Source organism: Lissotriton helveticus, chromosome 5_1 (genome assembly GCF_964261635.1).
Source record: "Lissotriton helveticus chromosome 5_1, aLisHel1.1, whole genome shotgun sequence".
In the NCBI taxonomy this organism is placed as follows: Eukaryota; Metazoa; Chordata; class Amphibia; order Caudata; family Salamandridae; genus Lissotriton; species Lissotriton helveticus.
In genome coordinates, this window is record NC_136065.1 from 1174329871 (window position 1) to 1174348422 (window position 18552).

At 48.2% G+C, this 18552-nt stretch overlaps 1 protein-coding gene across 2 annotated transcripts in view; it reads left to right on the forward strand.

The window, feature by feature from the left end:
* TDRD1 (tudor domain containing 1) overlaps nt 1–18552 on the forward strand; it is a 2637228-nt gene that overhangs the window by 1240900 nt on the left and 1377776 nt on the right. For both annotated transcript variants that reach the window (XM_078643866.1, XM_078643867.1), the window contains exon 15: nt 6060–6320. In XM_078643866.1, the coding sequence (XP_078499992.1) occupies nt 6060–6320 (261 nt within the window). The remainder of the gene's footprint in view (nt 1–6059; nt 6321–18552) is intronic.

Below are 18552 nucleotides of genomic sequence, written 5' to 3' on the forward strand. Positions count from 1 at the left end.
GCGTCCCAGCCCTCAAAGCCGCGCAGGGACGCCAGCGCTGGCAACCTCCCGTTGTGCCATAAAGGGGTCTCCCCCGTCAATTTGTTCCACCAACCCATGCGTTTTAGCGCCTCGCGCCACACCCTAAACACCGTCTGAGTGACCACCGGGAGTCTCTTCCTGAGGACCGCCGAGTATAAGACCGTGTGGAGTGTGTGTGGGTCCATCAGGTACCTTTCCAGAGCATAGGTCGGGTCGCCCCGATCCCCATACCACCAGTCATTGAGGACCAGCAGGTGCGAAGCTTGATAATAAGACTGGACGTCCGAGGTCGCCAGCCCTCCACTATAGGTCGAGAGGAAGCAGGTGCGGAGCGCCACCCTCACTGCCCCCCCCTGTCCATAAGAACCGACCCAGGGCTGAGTTCACTTGCCGAAACCACCGCGATGAAATAGGATACGGGTGATTCTGCAGTTGGTAAAGAAGACTGGGCAGCACTACCATTTTGAAGATGTTTGATCGCCCATATACATTAAGGGGCATCCTGGACCATATTTGCATATCTGACCTTACTCTGTCCCACACGGGGAGCACATTGCGGTTCCACGAGACGCTCGGCTCATCGGTCAGAAAGACACCGAGGTACTGCAGGCCTTCCGTCACCACCTGGAGGGCCGAAGCCCACGGGCCTAGGGCGTCACCGCCTCCTAGGGCCCACAATTTCGACTTTTGCACATTCAGCGTGAGTCCGGACACCTTGCCAAAGATGCGCATGATCTCCAGGACTCTAGGCCCAGATCTATTTAGGTTCGTAAGAAAGAAGAGGACATCATCCGCATAGAGCGCGATTTTATCCGACGGGCCCCCTATCCATTCTACCCCATGTAGCTGCGCATCCACTCTCACCCATGCCGCCAGTGGTTCCATCGCCAGAGCGAACAGGTAAGGCGAGAGGGGGCACACCTGACGGGTACCTCTGCCTAGCTGGAACGAACTAGATACTGCTCCCGCTACTCTCACCGCCGCCGTCAGGTCAGTATATAGTAAATGAATGTAGGACAGGAAGCGCGGGCCCAAATTGAGGCGGAGAAGAAGCGCCCGGAGAAACTGCCAGCTCAGGGAGTCAAATGCCCTATCAATATCCGCCAGGAAAAGGGCCGCCGGGATCCCCGCCGCACGCGCAGCCTCCACTATTAACTGTGCCCGTCGGATATTATGTCGCGTCGCTCTATGGGGCATGAAACCGGCTTGGTCAGGGTGAACCAGGTCCGCAATGTAAGGGAGTAGGCGCTTCGCCAGTGCCTTGGCCAACACCTTCGCCTCGAAATTAAGCAAGGAAATCGGTCGGTACGACTCAGGGCGATCCGGCGGCCTTCCCGGTTTGCAGAAGACCACCACTTCCGCGTGTCGCCAGTCTGCCGGCATACATCCACAATCCCTGGCCGCCTCCAGAGCCTTCCTATAGCGCATCCCTAGTTGAAGATGGAACGTCTTCATGAACTCACACGGGAAGCCGTTAGGTCCAGGGGCCTTGCCAGAGTTCAGCTCACCTAGAGCCTCCCCCAGCTCCTCAGCCGACAACGGGAGATCCAGACGGGCACGAGCCTCGTCTGAGAGCGCCCGGGGCGGAAGGTCCGCCAGGAATTTGTCTACCTCTTCCGCCGGGAGCGACTCCCGGGGGGCATACAACGTCGCATAGTATTGCGCAAAAGTATCGGCCAGGACCGTCGGGCCACTATAGGACCACCCAGTTCGTCCCGGAGCCCCGGCAGGGGCTGGGCCTGAAATGTGCCCTGGCACAGTCGGTAAAGCATCGTGCTAGCTTTGTCCCCCCATTGATATATCCTACTCTGAGTAGCTAGCCAAACTTGGCGGGCCTCATCTAGTAATAAGGAGGAGTACACCTGTTGATGATAGAGCAGCTGCCTCACCGCGTCGCCACCATCACTCAACGTGCTTTCCGCCTCCCAGCTTCGGACCTGACTCGCCGCCTCCTCGAGGGCCAAGTGGCGGGCCCGACGGTTGGCTGCGCACCACGCAATGTCCACTCCGCGGAGCACCGGCTTCAGAGCCTCCCACTGAGTCATGACATCTGTATCGGGTCCATCATTCTCCGCCCAATAATGCGCTATCGCCTCCCTCATGTGAGACTGATAGTCATCACGCTGCAGGTGCCATGTGGAGAGGCGCCATCGAAACGGCTGGCGCGTCGCATCTAGGAGCAGCGTCAAAGAGATCGGAGAATGTTCCGACAGGCCTCTCGGAAGTATCGAAGTAGAACCCACCCTCCCTATCCAGGGTTGGGGGATAAAGAGGTAATCCAGGCGTGAGAAGGACTTATGGACTGCAGAGACGAATGTATATTCACGACTACATGCATGCTGGTATCGCCAGGCATCCATCCAACCCATCCCCTGCGCCATCCTGCTCAGTTTTGTGACAACCTCGGGAAGTGGACCCACCCCAGGCCTATATCGATCAAGTCGTCCATTCATCACATCGTTCCAATCCCCACCCACAATAGTGAACACATGCGGGATCTCGGCCCAGACATCAAACAGTCGCTCTATCAGAGCCTCCTGCAGTGGTGGCGGGGCATAGACACTGCCAAATACCATGGGCTCACCACCCACCATCCCCTTGACCAACGCATATCGACCATGCATATCCAACCACTGTGTCTCATGTACATATCGAGCTCTGCGGTGAATCAAAATCGCAACCCCTCTGGACCCTCTCGCAAACCCGGCGTGAAACACCTGGTCGAATCCGTATCTACGCAGACCAAGGGTCTTGGTGCCCATGAGGTGTGTTTCTTGAAGGAGCATGACATCCGCCTTTTCTCTCTTTCCCATCCGTAGCACTGCACCCCTCTTGATTTTATCAAGCACCCCTCGCACATTCCAGCTCAACACTCGTAATGAAGCTCGAGGGGGTTCCCCCTCCTGACCGTCAACCGCCATCAATATGCCATTTTTGCAAACCGTCCGGCAGCAGAGGCCGCATACACACATATACACACTTCCCGACTTCCGTAGACACCGTGCAGAAACCAAAACCGCCACCCCCCAACACCCCCCAGTCCCTACCTCCCCTAACAATCCTAACTCCTACCTTCCCCTTCCTCAAACTGTGACAACCGCCAACCCCCCACCCCATACCTCAGCAACATTGAAGTACCTGTCGCGGCGCAGCTAGTGTCCAACCCCCAACGGGAGGCCAGAGACTCACTGCTCCAATGGATCCCTCCCAACTACCCACTAGGCTTCAAACAACCCCCACCCAACTCGCGGGCACAAAGTCCGGGAGAAGGCCCGCTCTGTCTCGAGCGTCTCCCGACCCACACTCCACCCGTCAACAAACTGTTATGCAATACAAGATCATGTGGCATGACCGCAATCAGCATCTGCCCCTCCCCCACCCCAATGGCGCCATCTCTGCCCCTCCGGGCCCTAACCGTCGCCAAGCATGATGCAACTCAGGGTCTCAAGTGTTCCGGGGAGGGGAGGTCGGTGGATCCACTTGAGGATAGTACATTTTGACTTACACATGGGCGAAGCACCCTGAAAGGAAGGGGGCGTGTTGTAATAGGGGGGTTGCGGCTGTTTGTTGCTTGTATGCCCTTCTAGTCCCTGCACGTGGTGTGCAGCAAGGTTTTCCCTAGTGGAGTTGGGTGTTTTGGAGACACCCTTTTTCTGTAAACTTTCTTTTTGGGCTTCTTCCTGCAGGCTATTGGGCGCCTTCCTAAGGTCTCATGTGGAGTTGGTTCTAATGCGACATGCCAGTGGGTATTTAGAAGCTGCTCCGTGCCCCCGTGCAATTCGGATCTGGCACTGACCGGTATCAGCCTATTGCTTCCCTGGACAATGTTCGTGAGGTCCTCTGGTCCCCCCTCCCTCGGTTCCAGGATGCTTTGGGCTTGCTGCCCGCTTTTGGAATCAGGGGCTTCTTACCTAGTGGAACACAACTCTTGCTGCTTTAGGAGGAACATGGCCCGAAAAGCAGACTTTAGCTGTTTTGGAAGCATTGGGGGAGAGGAGGAGGTAAGATCTCTAGCTTGAGCTGGGAATTAGGTGTTGGGCTGGGACTTGTCATGCTATGAATAAAGTACTGAGATGGCTGATTGCCCTGGTGACTCTCCCTATTGACTTTGTGGCATATTGTTGCTTATCTGTGCATGAACTACTAAATTCTAAGGGGACACCACTATCTCTAGTGCACAAAGAACTGGCTTTCGGCACCAGTGTCATCCTGTTTCGGAATTGAAAGGGCCACCACTAGATGGAGGCCAAAAAATATTGAAGAATGGGGTCCTTTTGATCTAGGTTGCACCCGATTGACATGGGTGAAGCGACATGGTGCCTGCTTTTATGTGCAGGTCGTGGGGCAGCCTGCCCCCTCGTCAGAATACCACTGCGGTGTGGCCAGCCAACCCCTCACCGACCGAACATCCAACATCTTGAGTTTTTCCTGAATGCGAGTGAAGGCTTGCGTTTTCTCCTAATGCTGTGTCACTACTCTTTATTGTTGTGGCGAGCTGTCTGATGTGGGTATGAAGCGGTTGTGTCATATTTGTGATTTCATGCTTGCTGTGCATTTGGAATAGGCGATTGTGTAAAGTTTACCTACCCAGGCAATCACCCCTTGTGAGAAGCTGGCTTGTTATATGGTGTACTCTTACGTAAGTGGGCACCTTGCACCAATCCAGACAACCCTTATGGTATTTTTAGTGGTTTTAAACAACCTTGGAAAGCTCTCTCAGTGGTAGCTGTGGAGAGCTGGCGTAGTCCAGAAGGAACAAATATTTTGGGGAAATACTAGCATGCATCAACACTTGTTACTAAATGATGATGCAAAGAAATGGTACCTAAAATTTTACAGTAGTTTAGCTAAATGTTTTTTTCCTGCTTTATTTTTTTATGAACATTTTATTTTAAAAATAAAGAATCATCAATCTTGCTTTCAAGCTTCTGCAAATACTTGCACCAAATCAGAGAGCATTCTGGGAGCATTATACATAGCCTTACATTGCTAAACTTTGAAAACGTGTGTACACATTTTTATCCTGGAACCACCGTCAGTAGCGCAGTCAAAGCTTAAAAACATTTACTTAGAGCACTTACCCTAATAATAAAGGTTTTCAATTAATGAAGTATAAATACAAGTTTGAACAGCATTAACATATGGACTAAATGATTACCTTAACTGCAGACAGTGCCCATCCCTGATCCATAATGTGTTACTGCAAACGGGCAGCCAAAGGGTTTGTGCTGCAGGGGGTTGGACCTACTTGTCTGAAGGACAAAATACACTTGAAAACTTGTTGCCCTTGACCCCAAACATTATATCCTGGATGTTGGGCAATAGGAATTCCACATCCCTGGATTAGATAGCTGTTCAAATAATGTTATCAATTGTTTTAATTTAAGCCGAATGGGGTAAGACAGTGGGTCACTAAAAGGTGGTTTATACGTTGTAGTTTTCCCCAAGTTAACAATTTGTTAGACAGGATAAGGTAACCCTGCATAACTCTTAATTAGCAAAGAAATTAAGTCCCTGTGCTGCAGATGCTTTTTACATGTGGTGGATGGATTATGCTACCCTCCTCCTCAGCACTCTGATATGATAAAATCTATCTTCTAAATTTCTGTGCACAAGTTCACACACACGTGTGCCTCAATTTCATGCTCACGGAATGCCCTCAGTGTCCCAGGCATAAATATGCATGGGAAAGACATAGGACGAAGAGTGTCATGTTTCATGCATTCCCTATACCACCAGGTTGACACTAAATGTGATGACTCAGTGGCTGTTTTCTTATCTGATTTTCAATTGGTAGGGTATTGCTTTGTTTGAGTGGCCCCCTTGTCCACACAAAGTCTCCTGAGCTATCTGTGACACCCAGAGCAAAGTACTGAAGCACTCTACTAGGTCATCGAGGTCTGTTTTTAATTGCTCATATTAATTGAATTGGAAGTCTTTAGATATCACTTGAGAACAAAATAATGTGGATTGCTTTAATCTGTAATAACTTGAGCTCTAAATTACCATTAACACAATTTTTCAATGTCACTTTTAAGGCGTGAAGCCATCAAAAGGTACATGGACATCAGATGCTGTTTCTGCGATGAAGGAAAAAGTAGCTAATAAGATTGTCACTGTGAAAGTTGTGAAGAAGATTGAAAACACATCTCTCGTGGAGGTTATTGATGAAGTGTCAAAGCCAGTTGTAAATGTTTCAAAATATCTTTTGGAGACTGGTCATGCAAGTTATACTGATGGAGAATGTCAGACAACTGTTCTAGACAATCACACAAGTGAAGTTGTGAAACAATCATGCAGTAAGTAGTAATTTTCCACTTTTATGGTTTGTCTTTGTTAGAAATAAATTAAAACCATTTAGTGTGTTTAGCCAGTCGGGAATACTTTAAATAACATCCAAGGTCTCAATTGTGACATTTCCTTGTGATTATTATGAATTGTTTTTTTCTGATGGATAATTCTAACCCCAGATTCTTCTCTTTGTGCATACCCTCAGGGGCACCAGACAGGGATCTGGAGTTATTTTCAGAGTATTACTCAAACGTTACAGTTTGTGGCATTGTGTGGCTCCCCATTGGCTTTGTCCTGCTCTGGAAGTTACACTGAAGCCGCCGCTGTGCACATGCCTCAGTTAATTTCTTTCCACACCTTTGAATGTGGATCTGGGTTTGGTTCCAGGTGTTTTTCCTTGTTTTTGACAAGTGTTTTTCCTCAAATTCTGTTCACGGTGTGCAGTAGAGCATGTCATCACCTCAAACCTCTGGGTTTAACCTTGTAGGGACTGTGACAAACATGTGAGTGAATCATCCATGCATGGTATGTCTGTGGTGTTTAGGATTGTTGCACGACTCAGTCTTGCAGCCACTGTGCCCACATGAATGACAAGACGATCCTGTACCACAAAGATAAACTCTACGTGGTAGATCAGTCGCTCCCAGTCAAATTCGAGGACCCACTCCCAGGGCTGTTCCTGCAAAGTCTTCCTCACTTTTGAAATCCTCAGGTCAGTTGAAGTCTAAAAAGAAACACTAGAAAAAAAGTAGGATTCCTACCCATCTCGTCACTCTTGACCAGAGAAGTTGCACAGAGGTCAGGATTTCTTTTGGTCTCTGTCTCCTATCAAGGAACCAATTTCACAGCTTATTTCTATGCACCCAGAATTCCTTTATAAGTTGGTGACTTTACATGAGTTAGAGGCTTTCGGAAAAGCTATGTTGAAAGTATGTGGCCCCCTCATGCTCTCTGTAGTGCCTTCGGGACCCAGGAACTTGAGTTTAATCCAGTTGGAGTAAAGTCCTTGGATCTATCCTCAATTGTGTCTATACCTTGTGAACCCTTTGTGGGGTCTGCCCCAACTCCATGGTTGACGCTCAACCTGGCTTCGATTTCACCTTCCAAGATTTATGCATATTCCTGGCACATCGGTGCCACGGAACTCTGGAGGAGGACTTGATTGTTTTGTCTGACCCCAAATCTAATCTGACTTGACTGCGACCAAAATAGTTTTCCATGCATGTTCTGACTGAACTGGTCCAACCTATTCAAACTCAGACAAGAGGTTACCACAAGCTAAAAGTCACCCGAAAGCCTTCCAAAACACTTTTAGACCAGATTTTGATCTCCGCCAACAAGGTCTGGGTGGTGACAGTGGAGTTGACGGGGATGATGCATCCAATTATGACACAAACAAACTCCTTTCGGAATTACAAGAGGCCAGTGGTTTGGACAGTTCCCCTGACACTGAATTGTATCACAACCCCCCCACACACTCCCACCCGACCTCTTCCAGCCCCCCCCCCCCGTTTCTCAACTGAAGAATCAGCATCATTTGATGTAGTTTTCCGGCGCAGGACTGTCCCTTTAGACTTGCCGCTACCATTCATAAATAAAAGAATGTCTTTACAGAGGTTCTTATGCCTGGCCAGGCATAAACGGAGCCTTTTTGCCTTTTAATTAAATCCTCAAGGACTCATTAATAGGCACTTTGGCCAATCCCTGCTGTTTTCTGCTGGTGACTAGGCAAGTGACTAAATACCACAGACCTGCCCCACGTGAGCCTGCCTTCATTCAGCAGTCAACATTCCATCTCCTAGAAGCCTAGTGGTCTAGGCATCTATAAGTAGGGTGAGCTTGAACTTGTTTCCTGCGACAAATAATCAAATTAAATGGGTTGTCCTATCAGACATGTACTCCTTCTACCAGGGCTACAGGTAGCTCACAACTGGCCAAATAAAGATAAAATCAACCTTCTGTGGATCTCGTGTTCTTAGTTTATTTTTTGTTTTTGTTTTAGGGATTCATGTCTTTAATGTATAGTCTTTTTATACATTTTACTTTTCACAGTTGAATAATACATAAAACAACGAGTGAGTAAATACTATATATGCAGAGCTATATAATGTTCTCCTTTTGATTATTCCATGAAAAAAATCAACGTAAATGCTCACAATACATGTATACAGCTGCATAATTTGACCCAAAGGACAAAATCTTTTAGTTCATATTTATAATTTCCTATTTGGAAGCAATCTTGCGAGTATATGTACCTCGAGAACCGCAACGCAGCTGATATTATTAAACTGTATATACACCAAATCAGTACATCATATTGATTTCATACCCCCATCCATTCAACACCACTCGCTCCTCACACGTGCACACTCATACAATCATGGTAATCATTCACACCTTACCTAATCCTGGAAATCAGATGGGGCAAATCTTTCTCCAATAACCAGCTTACAATCACTCCTTTTCGTCATAGAACTCCTTTGGGATAACATTAGCGGACCTCGAGCATTGAACATAGTCTTATATATACTGTCTGTGTTTTTGTCTGGGACGTGTATACCCCCTTTCTGTTTTTGAAGGATTGGCGTAGTTCATACTTCGATAACTCTGACTGTCCTTTGCACGTATCAGTCATCTTCTGCTCATCTCCCTGAGATTCTTGGACATTTCTATTTGATTCCGTTTATCAAGACTTTAGACTGTGGTCCGACACGACAACCAGACTCCATAGAACTTACTAGTCCGACAATTTGATTAAAAATCCGCCCTGAAGAAGTCCCAAGTTGGGACGAAACGCGTCGGCTGTACTGTCTCTTCTACTACAATTTTTGGGAAAAAAAAGAAATCAAAACAGAGGAACACAACTTTTGTGATTATTACAGCTTGAATTCATTATACTAATTGATATTGTGCTGTGTACCTGTGCTTCTTTTTTTATAATACTGAAAATACTATCACAGTCCAAACACAACGGGAATTGGTTTATTCAACTGTTGCTGTGTTGTAGTTTTGGATATTGTTGCTCTGGTCTACGTACGTTTTGGTGGAAAATATATTGAGAGTCCATCTTTTTCAGGACCACCAAGGGTAACTTCTCGGAATTGGAAGAACAGCAAAGAAGGGTCTGAAATGGCATAGAAATTAGATGCAGACCAGCCTCAAACACAAAATATTTTTAGAAAAAAATCCAGTTTTTTACTTCTGTACAGGTGAAAAAACGTCACCAATAGCCTGAAAAAAGGGGATGAGAAACAACAAAACCTTTGTTGTGCTGATCAAATTACTAAAGGTTCCAACTTTATATCCCATAAGAATAAAAGAGAATGCCAAAGCTCATTGCCGTATGCTCAAGCTAGTGTAAAGAGTGAAAAACTATACTTGTTTCCTAAACTCCTTCTGAAAGGTAGTAAAAAATTAAGGAGGCTTTTGGGAAGAGGTCGATTTCCTCTTTGTTCTGTCAACATGCGAGCTGGCTTTTTGGATGATCCTTGCATCCATTGTGGGATATGTTCAGTTAGATCTTTCGGGTAGTACCAGATAAATTCCTTTCCAACCTAGCACAAATCATTCATGATGGCCAAGATGCTGCAAATGATGGCACCCGTACAGAACTGGATTCTACTGAATGGTTAGGCACAGTGGTTTGTATGAGCAATGTGCTTCAGTGCCATTCCTAGATGAGAACCACCAGTTATTCTAGTTACGTCCAGGAGTTATTAATGGATATACCAGTGGAGACAAAGCAAGCCTGGTAATGGAACGCTTTAATAAAGCCGGGCATTGCACGCTTCCTTGGCCTTTTTACACCTGTGCAGCAGTATCTCCAGCAATTTTGCTTCTTTCGTTGCTTCAGAAGGGGTATGGCTTACAGACCATGTCGAGGCCTACCACCTCAGCAGGCCCCCCAGTCCTTTCGGGGCAGGGGTCAGACATCTGAATGACAGTGTCCGGGCCAGCGGGACAACGTACTGTCCAGTCCCCCACCTCTCCTGTTGCCGCTTCCAAGCCACTTTAGTTTGCCCTTGGCAGACCGTAGCCACCCTGTAGGACGCCAGATACATTTTTACCTCCAAGGGTAGCAGAGCATTACATGTGCTGAGTTGGTCCTCCAGATAGTTCATCAGAGTTGCACCCTTCTGCTTATGTACAACCCTCTGCACCTACATCTGAGCATTTTAAGGGGGACCATTTGTATATTATGCAGTAAGAAGTCCAGGCAGTTTTGGGCAAAGAAGCCATAGAGAAGTTTCCAGGATCAGAAATAGGCACTAGATGTTATTTCTTTTATTGTTTTTGATGTTTTTTTCTATTAATTCCTGCTGTCAATGCAAAGGCTTTAAACGTTTATCGACCTTCACCTTCTTCCTCCTAAAAAAAAGGACAAATTCATGGTGCTAACGATGGCCCAGGTTTTGTCTGCCCCAGATCCGGGAGACTGTATAGTAGCGCTGGATCTGCAGGACGCTTATTTTCACATTCCCGTCCTGTAGCCCCACAGGCTTTACCTGTGGTTCAAAATGGTACAAGAATATTTAAATTTTTCTGTGCTCCCCTCCAACCTCATCAGGATGTTCACAAAAGTGGTAGCAGCACATCTTCAAAGCGTTTACTAGTCTTCCCTTACCTCATGTTTGGCTGTTGAAGGCGGCTATGCCACAGCTGGCCAAAGACCACCTCCAGATGACAGCCTAACATCTTTTGGGGTTCTTGAGCAATGAGCGTAAGTCACACCTGGCTCCCTTGTAGAGGCTCCCATTCATCAGGGCCATTCTGGGTATGGTGCAATTATGAGCCTTCCCTCTGGGTCAACCAGTGCAGGTCATTCGGTACATGATCCTGATGTTTCTGCCTAAGTCATGGAGCTCAGTGAGAGTATCTCTGAGACTTCCTGCATCCTGTTTGTTGATGGCACAATCAGACACTTCAGTGAGATCTCAACTCTCATTTCGCTTATCGATAAGGAAACCTATCTCATTCCATCCAGGTTTCAGAGGAGACTGTAAAATCCCTGCAGTGGTGTGTGACTAACCACAATTAGACTTTTTGCAAACCCCTCACCCTATCCCACCTAGAGCTGACCGTGACCACAGACACATCACTCCTGGGTTAGCTAGGTTGGTAGAGATGGAGATCAGAGGTCTCTGGCAGAGACCGGATCTACATCAATTTGCGGGCCATTCGCTTTGCATTGAAGGCGTTCCTTTTGACTATCAAAGGCAGTCTGGTTCAAGTTCCCACGGACATGACCATTTTTTATTGCAACAAGCTTAGTGGGTGAGTTTGTGGGTCCTGTGTTAGGAGGCTCTACACCTGTGGAGCTTGCTGATCTGTGAGCGCATTTCCCTGGCCATGAGCCATCTGGACAAAGCAGAATCTGGACTGTATGACACCATCTAGAGACACTCAAAAGAAATGCTCTGAAAAGTCACCAGATCCAGCACCTAGGGGTATCCAGAAGATTAGGACTCTAGTTAGAGTATCTAATAGAAAGTATGCTATCAGAGGTAAGTAACTTGCTCATATTGGAAATTATCCTCATGCAGAGTCCAAATATCAACATGTTTTGGAGTGTTTAATTTGTTCAAGTTGTAACTGTGCTAATGCAAAAAAGAATTTTTTTAACAATTCGGTAATAACCAAATGTAATTTCACATAGCTTTTTTAAATCTCTTTTTTGATTGTTTCACCATCATAGTTCAGCTATAATGCCACGTAACATTAGGTAGAAATAAAAAGTCTGATAGAGACTTCTAGCAGCAGATACCTTATCTTAGAATTATCTTCAGGCCTCAGACTGGGTCCAGAAATTTTTCATGTACCCCAGTGGGCCGTTAGATGGTGCTGCATGGCTCCCCGGGGCGTCGTCCTCATCAGGTGACAAGCGCAGTGCCTATACAGGCGCTGACGATAGTTTATTTTTTTTACCTCACCAGTCCGCACAGAGTCGGAGAGAGCTACCTCTTAGTTACTTTTTAACTAATCTCTTTTGACTTTTGCCGAAGTTGTTTTATGAGAATCTTCTCCTGGTGCGGCAGCGATGTCATCTAGGAAGGCCAGCTTCAAGCCCTGTAGCGCCTGTCACAGTCAGATGTCTGTGACGGACCAGCACCTTGTATGCCTTTGGTGATTCGAGCGAGCCCACGATTTGAAGGCCTGGGCCGATTACTGTGCCATGCTCCTGAAGGCTGTAAAGGAGCGATCCCTTAAGCTCCTGACCGCTCGATGTGAGACACTGTGATAGTCTCATTCCAGGTTGGAAGAAAGGTCACTGGAGCAGAGTACGGGATCTTTGTCGTCGTGCTCTAAGCCGTCAGGTCATTTGGGTATATCCCACAAAAAGAAGAAAAGTAAGAAGTCGATGTCTTTTACTTCGCTTCATCCATCGACCGACGGAACAAGGTTGTGTTGACATTCTAGGCATCTGATCCAAGGCCTGGTTCATGTTCGAGTGTCATCGAATTTCGGGAGCCAGATCAGCTCCTGCTCAACTCTAGGAGTTTTAGGAGTCTATGCGCCTTGTATTTGAGATGCCCGTTCTAGCGTATGCGCCTTCAGGGCCCCCTGGTTCGTCAGGGGCCCCTACTGATCCCATGCTGGCACCGGTCGTACCACCTTGATTATCCCCAGGTCCAGCCGCATTTCTGATGCTCCCGATGCTGCCATCCCCATTCTGATCCCTGAAATCAGACATGGAGCCGAAGGGGTGCCATCCAACGTCAGCCCCGACTACAAGCCATGCTTTGCAGTCTGGAGCCCGAGCCCTATTCTTATGGACTATGAATTGGGGAGAATTCGGAAGAATTGCTGGACCCTAAGGAATACCAGTCTTTAGACGCAAATTTGGACTTCTGTGAGATTTGGCAGAGGCAGTGGACTAGACTCTTCTCCGGATAATGGCATGCTTTCTCCCCCTACCATGGTTATGGAGGAGTTAGCGTGATTTGCTATGGTGGTGAGAACAGCGGCTGAGGTCCTGGACCTTCAGTTACACTAGGTGGCTGTCCAGCAATGTCTTGACTGAGGTATTTCAGCCCGGAAGAGACCTAGACAAACCACCTCTCCCTTTTAATGAAGCCCCTACAGACGTCTGTGAGAAGTTAGCCTGGCATATGATGTCCACTAGTTCTAGTGGGCACCTTGCACCAGTCTAATCGACCCTTATTTATTTATTTTTTAATTTATTTTTTTAGTCATCGTAACATATCAGACCCTGTTGATCCTGGGCACCCTGGGTCAGTGTTCCTGCATTCGCTTTCGACCCCACCAGGCCAGCTTCTTTGTACGAGGCTTGGTGTAATCATCAGACCAAATTTAGATCAGCCTTAGTTCATTACCCCAGCAAACCAAGGGCGACCAGATGTTTCCCTCACTACGGTCCAATCTTGCCATATTCAAAGCCGCCCGGACCCACTTCTCATATAGGGGGGGGGGGGCGAGATCTTTCCATAATATGCAGATTTCCCGTCGGGCCAACAGGATCAAGCATAGAAAAAGGCCCGTATGTTGTCTCAATACAAAGTTCATAGTGCCTGGGCCTAGACCAAATATAACTAGCTGTGGGTCTAAGATGATTTCCAAGCCAAAAATACCCGTCAATGCCATCCCAACATTACGCCAGTAGTCCTTTAGCTGAGTGCACTCATAAAACATGTGCAGATCGTCTGCTTCTATCAAGCCACATTTGGGACATCGGGGAGGTGGATTCGGAGCAAACTTTGCAATTTTTTGGGGGGTATAGTACAACCTGTTAATAGTGTAGAAGTGTTTTTTCTTGAGGGAAGCAGACTTAACAAATTTATACATGTTTTTGTGAGACAAAAAATAGAGCTCCGAAGAGCTAGTCTCCAATATAGATGACCCCCAAACTGTATGTGATGATGGTAGTTCAGTGTCCTCCCTATCTAATAGGCTACCATACCATAGCCCTATTTCTTTCTTCATGGGGGCTATATTTTGGAACTTTAACTCCACCTCATAGTTTCCACCTGTATTCTCCTTTTCTGCCGCATACCATGAAGATAGTTGTAAAAATTTAAAGCGGGAAAGGTATCCCGATCTTTGCTCTCAGGACTTCCCACGGTAAGACCCCATCTGAGGATATTAGATCAGACCACACCAGGATACCTGCACGCTCAATTGGAGCGGCCAGGCTGTCTTTTAGGCAATCAGGAAGCCCCGGGGAATCCCAAATTGGGGCAAAGTCTGAAAAGTATTTTATCCCCCACCTTACCGTAAGACTTTGCCAGATGTTAAGTGCAGATCTAATCACCTTTAGACGGACTTTTATGAAGAACCTAGGGGCCCCGAATTTGTACAAGAATCCAACTCTCCCCCCCTCCCCCCTCTTGATTGGCCATGGCTCTCAGCATCCTCCCCCAGTAATTGTTAGTTGGGCTAGACAGTAGACAGCGGATATTTTTAAACTGAAAGGATATACAGTAGCAGAGGACATCGGGTAAAGCTAAACACCCCTTGATTAACCTTCTCTTTAGTTTCTTCCAGGACAATCTGGAACTCTTATTAGCCCAAATAAAACTCCCAATCTTACTCTGGATTTTACTTAGAAGTTTACCGGGAAAATCTAGAGGGATGGCACTGAAAAGAAAGGTCAGCTTGGGTAGAATTACCATTTTAACTATATTCACACAGCCATAGATTGTCAGTGGTAAATTTTTCCACCTAAGGAAAAGATGGTCAATTTCCTTCGAGACTCTCCTCAAGTTTGTCAAAGGAATATTCGCCACGTCCTGCTCTATATTTATCCCCAGGTATTTAAATCCTGTGCTGACTCTCCCGTTCCAATATAATTACAAAAAGGGGGTGGTGATGAACAGAGTGCCTGAATTAAGCAGACCACTCTTACCCAGTCCAAAGATCAGGGCTTGATCCTTCACCGTTTTTTAGCTCACTGCACCATCCCAGTTCAGAACCTGGCTATATGCAAATTAGTCTGTCCCTGGCCCAGTGCATCATGGGAACAGGGCAGACCAAACTACCAAGCCAATTCTTCACTGGAAAGGAAACAAGCTTCCGGGGACCGGTTTCTGGCATTACAGCCGTCTTCGGCCCGGCTTGCTTGAATCCTGATGGTGCAATGAGCAAGGGACTCATGTCTGAGCATGCCCTTCCACACTCATGGTGGCCAAAATAATTACAAAAAGGGGGTGGTGATGGACAGAGTATCTGAGTTAATCAGAACACTCCTACCCAGTCAACAGATCAGGGCTTGATCCTTCACCGTTTTTTAGCTCACTGCACCATCCCAGTTCAGAACCTGGCTATATGCAAATTAGTCTGTCCCTGGCCCAGTGCATCATGGGAACAGGGCAGACCAAACTACCAAGCCAATTCTTCACTGGAAAGGAAACAAGCTTCCGGGGACCGGTTTCTGGCATTACAGCCGTCTTCGGCCCGGCTTGCTTGAATCCTGATGGTGCAATGAGCAAGGGACTCATGTCTGAGCATGCCCTTCCACACTCATGGTGGCCAAAATAATTACAAAAAGGGGGTGGTGATGGACAGAGTATCTGAGTTAATCAGAACACTCCTACCCAGTCAACAGATCAGGGCTTTATCCATCACCGTTTTTTAGCTCACTGCACCATCCCAGTTCAGAACCTGGCTATATGCAAATTAGTCTGTCCCTGGCCCAGTGCATCATGGGAACAGGGCAGACCAAACTACCAAGCCAATTCTTCACTGGAAAGGAAACAAGCTTCCGTGGACCGGTTTCTGTCATTACAGCCGTCTTCAGCCCGGCTTGCTTGAATCCTGATGGTGCAATGAGCAAGGGACTCATGTCTGAGCATACCCTTCTAAAGTTATGTCTGATAGCCAGAAGAAAGGTCTTTTCCGGGCCTGTTCCTCCTGCAGCAAAAAAAGACTTCATATAGGGGATAAGCATGAAACATGTTTATATTGCCTCTACCCTCACCACCAGGCAAAGGACTGCAAAATATGTCGGACCTTCTCGAACAAGACCCTCAAGGACCGAGAAGGACGACTACTACTATGGCTCAACAGACTCAAGACCAAGACTGATGACTTGGTGTCGGAAGGTGAGAGTGTGTCTGGAGCTTCGCATTTTTCCTTGAAGAGGCCAAGGGTTTCTTCCACTAGCCCCACAGACACCCCTCCTATGAAGACTTCTAAAAAGTCTTCAGAGGGCAAGACATCTGTGTCTGGCAAGGACCTTCCTGTCCCCAGGAAGCAGCCGCTGGTCCCGACGACGACAACAGCGTCGATGGTTCATTCAGCGCAGAAAACTGTCTCGACGACGACGGCATCGTCGGCTTCCTCCTCGACGACGAGGACGACGCCTTCATTGTCGGCGAGTAGACCTACGCCGTCGACCATCCCGGTCACTCCATCGATGACGAAGATATCGTCGTCGATGACGAGACCATCGTCGAAGACACCGGCGACGACGACACCGTCGACAAAAACAACGCCGTCGACGAAGTCTACCTCGTCGACGAGGCACATCCCGTCGACGAAAATGACGTAGATGAAGACACCGTCATCGCAACCACCGTCGACGACGAGTAAATCACCGTCGGCGAAAATACCTGCCACAGCGCCGTCGACTCCAGCGTCGACGTCTACAGGACCATGGAAGGAGTCTGCACTCTTATCACACGCCATGGATGCCTTTCCACCACAAGTGAGCCATGTCACGGTCAAAATTACTAAACGGCCTATTACGCCACTTCAGACGTCGCCCGGTAGGGTACAACAACTACCTCCGGCCTGTCTATTGCAAGGTCAGGAGTCGGACGAGGACTCCTTTACGCAAGCTACTAGTCCATCAGACCTGGTACTGAAGTGCCAAACTACAGACGAGGAGCCGGAAGAGGAGGAAGACCTTGTACAACAACCGGTCCAACCTCCTACCCAGACACAGGTTACTCCTATGGTGTGACTCCCCGCATCCATCGTCTCAGACCTACAATTCCTCATAAAGGATTATAAGGAAAGGTTCCCGGAGAAACCCTCTACGCCTGCACTTCCAGCTGCACAGGCGCCAGCTCCTTCATCTCGCCATAAGCCAGCTCCCCTGGTCATTGAAAAGGCACAGGTACCACTTCAGGACGCTCCCTGATCTGATGAAGAGGAGAGGGAACAGGAGGAAGGTGAAGTCGATGACGACCAGTCGGACCCGGATGCAGACCAGGACTATGTGGCACATTCTCCAGCCTCTCCGGATCCACAGACCTCGGAGTCTCCACCCGCAGACATCGGTGGATTCCACAACATCATTGAGCGGGCTGCCAAGAGATTCCATATGTCCATTGAAACTCAGGAAACTGAATGCTTCCTTTACGATTTCAAGGAGCCCACTAAGAAGTCCACAAGGTCAATCCCAATCATTGACTTTATATGGAAGCAGGGCAAACAACTCATGCAAACTCCTGCTTTTATACAGGTGGTAGTGCCCAGGCTTGATAAAAAATACAAGGCAACCTCATCGGCACCAGCATGCCTGACAGGTCACCCCAAAGCAGATTCCGTGGTGACTCAAGCGGCGCAGAAGAACTCACGAAATCCAGCCTCGCCTCTGTCGACGCCACCTGACAAGGAGGGCAGGAAACTGGATGCCGTTGGCAAACGCTTCACTACCACGTCGGCCATGACGGTGAAAGTGGCTAATTCAATTGCTCTACTGGGCCGTTACAATCGCCAACTCTGGGCGGACATTGCGCCCTATCTTTCGAATCTGCCGGAAGATCTCAGAGAGGAAGCACATTCACTTCTCTTAGAAGGCCAGACCTCTGCTTCAGAGCTCATCGACTGTGCCATTGACGCCGCCATGACTGGTTTCCGGCAACTGGCAGGGGCTGCAGTCCTGAGACGACAGGGTTGGCTCAAGGCGACCACTTTCCGCCAGGAGGTGCAAACCAGGATATTAGATATGCCTTACGATGGCCAGCACCTCTTTGGTGAACAGATCGACGCGGCCCTCACCACCATTAAAAAGGACACGGACGGGGCGTGGCCAAGACGGCGAGCATGGCGGACGTAGCTTAAGCGAGCTCCGTCCCGCCGCAAGGTATCCTGAGATTTATCCTGCGCAGCCCCGACCCAAGTCCACCCTAAAGTGTGTGGCTGCTCGCTGATTCCCAGGGGGATGCCCCGACGGCGATTGGGGGAGCCCTAGTGCGCCGCTTTCCGCCTCCGTGAGGTGTGTGACCAGAGACGGCGGTGGGGCCTGAGTGGGGCGCCGGAGCCGGGGCCTGCATT